At 47.3% G+C, this 2,500-nt stretch overlaps 1 protein-coding gene across 1 annotated transcript in view; it reads left to right on the top strand.

Annotated features, from left to right (window-relative positions):
- Positions 1 to 2,500, top strand: part of mgat5 (alpha-1,6-mannosylglycoprotein 6-beta-N-acetylglucosaminyltransferase) — a 183,579-nt gene that overhangs the window by 78,342 nt on the left and 102,737 nt on the right. The window contains exon 4 of the mRNA XM_063212631.1: positions 1,563 to 1,639. Coding sequence (XP_063068701.1) covers positions 1,563 to 1,639 — 77 coding nt within the window. The remainder of the gene's footprint in view (positions 1 to 1,562; positions 1,640 to 2,500) is intronic.

The raw sequence follows: 2,500 nt of genomic DNA, 5'->3' as shown, positions 1-2,500 counted from the left end.
AGGACGCCTTTAAAATGAACCGGTGCACTGAGACAGATGAGACCAGGTACACATTCTTCCTCCTCCGCAATTTGACCTTGACCGAGAGAGCAATAGAGAGCTCCTGGCTAGAGTAATTCTCTGGGTTATACATTTCTCCCCCGTCGCAGTAGTACCGGAATAGTTTCCCATTTCACATTTGGATTCACGTTTATTCTTTAGGAAGATGACTTTTGTCATCCTGAGAGACCTTACAGATGAAGCTCGGTAGCATTACAGGTCTCCAGGCTGTGTATAATGTGGCTTTTATAGAACGTGTCCTGGATGAAATGCAAAGAAGAGGTTCATGGCACAGCCATCTCTGAGAATGGTGTGAATGTTTGGTTCCACAGTTTAAAGTACAGTTTATATTACTTTGTGTGCCCATCGATACATAGTTGTGTTCATACAGTCCATTGTGTGTGTGTGTATATGTGTGTGTGTGTGTGTGTGTGTGTGTGTGTGTGTGTGTGTGTGTGTGTGTGTGCGTGCGTGCGTGCGTGCGTGCGTGCGTGCGTGCGTGCGTGCGTGCGTGCGTGCGTGCGTGCGTGCGTGCGTGCGTGCGTGCGTGCGTGCGTGCGTGCGTGCGTCAACCTGTGTGCATATGATCATTAGGTTAGTTCTGGGTTGGCTGGTGCATAACAAATGCTTTTTTGTGCATGTGTGCATGTGTTTTAGGCACTGGGTAGTGTTGACATATGTTTGCGCAGGCATTCATTAGGTTAGTGCTGGGTTGTTTGTTTGACTCAACAGAAAACTGTGTGTGTGTGTGTGTGTGTGTGTGTGTGTGTGTGTTTGTCCGTGTGTGTGTGTGTGTGTGTGTGTGTGTGTGTGTGTGTGTGTGTGTGTGTGTGTGTGTGTGTGTGTGTGTGTGTGTGAGAGTGTGTGTGAGAGTGTTTGTCCGTGTGTATGGGTTCATTAGGCATGTGCGTGTGTGTGGCTGTGTGCACGCGTGTTCATTATGTATGAGTGTGTTAGTGCCAGACGTGACAGCAGGGTGGGGTTGTGGAATGTGTGTGTTCTCACCTATTGCTTCCGTCGCCTGCCTGCCTGCCTGCTGTGAAAGTGTGGTCAGAATCTGCTGATCGAATTTCCATAACTCACACACACATGCACACAGACACGCATGCACACACACACTTACACAAACACACACGCGCACGCACACACACACACACACACACACACACACACGCTCACATGCAAACCCACCTGTGATCACACACACGCACGCACATACAAAAACACAAGCACACAGATTTACTTCACACAGTGTCCAGGTTACTGCGATTTTTTAACTGTACATTTCATGGCCATACAATGTATACAACACACACACACACACACACACACACACACACACACACACACACACACACACACACACACACACACACACACACACACACACACACACACACACACACACACACACACACACACACACACACACATCCAATGCTTTTTGTTCTCTCTCAGGTGACAGCAAGTGGATTTTATTCATCTCTCTTTTTCCCCTCTTCTCTCTCCCTGTTTGTCTACAGACCTGTTGAATGGTGCCCAGGAGAAGTGTGAGTTTCCTCCTCTGGATGGCTTCCCCCACTGCGAGGGAAAACTGAAGGTGAGCCACTTAGACCTCATCACCCCCTCTTGTTCTCAGTGAAGAGCGGGATTTGAACCTGCAACCCTCTGTTCCAAAGACCAGCTCCCTTAAGCCTGGCTCAAACTACATGACTTCCGAGTTTGTGTTTTGTGTTTCGGGTTGCGGTGCACACTAGAAGAGAATTGCACCCGTCAACCTTATCCGTGGTCGTAACCACCCAAGACAATGCCCGATGTTCTATTTCCAGTCGCAAATATCAAACACTGTTTGATTTCTACAATTTGCGATCGGCGACTCTTTGAGCTGCCAAAGTTCTATCTTAGAACGTCCCACACGCAGAGGAAATCTTTCCCGACAATCGTTTGCGATGGTCCTGGGGAGTAACGTTCCACCAGATTGGCGTCAGGGAGGTTCTCAGCAGAGAATCAGGCCGATAGTCGTGTAGTTTGAGCCTGGCTTAACCAATATACCACGGCTGCCTCCATCATCATTGCTGGTGGAAGTGGCCTCATCCTCATCTTTTTTGTGTGAATACAATTTCAATATCACATTGTGATCATGCAGCACACATTGAGCTTCTTCTTCACCCATCCCATTTGTCCCTCTTCACCCAGCCCCTTAGCAATTTTATTTTATGCGTATAATGTACCTGTCACTTTCACTACCTACCAGCATGGTGCAAATTCATTCCTGCAGCCCATTCAATCGTCTTGCTATGAGGATCATTATAATTGCAGTTATCATGACAAGTCATTCCTATCATAGTCATTGCCGCACCAAAGGTAATTCAGTCTTCTGCCCTACAAAGTCATTTCATGCCATGGAACCTTTAAGACATGAGCCACGAATTTTGTCACAACTGAATTTAGACTGGAAAAA

This window comes from Engraulis encrasicolus, chromosome 12, assembly GCF_034702125.1.
Source record: "Engraulis encrasicolus isolate BLACKSEA-1 chromosome 12, IST_EnEncr_1.0, whole genome shotgun sequence".
Taxonomy (NCBI): Eukaryota; Metazoa; Chordata; class Actinopteri; order Clupeiformes; family Engraulidae; genus Engraulis; species Engraulis encrasicolus.
Note: the sequence above shows the minus strand (reverse complement) of the source record. Positions and strands in the feature narration are given on the sequence as shown.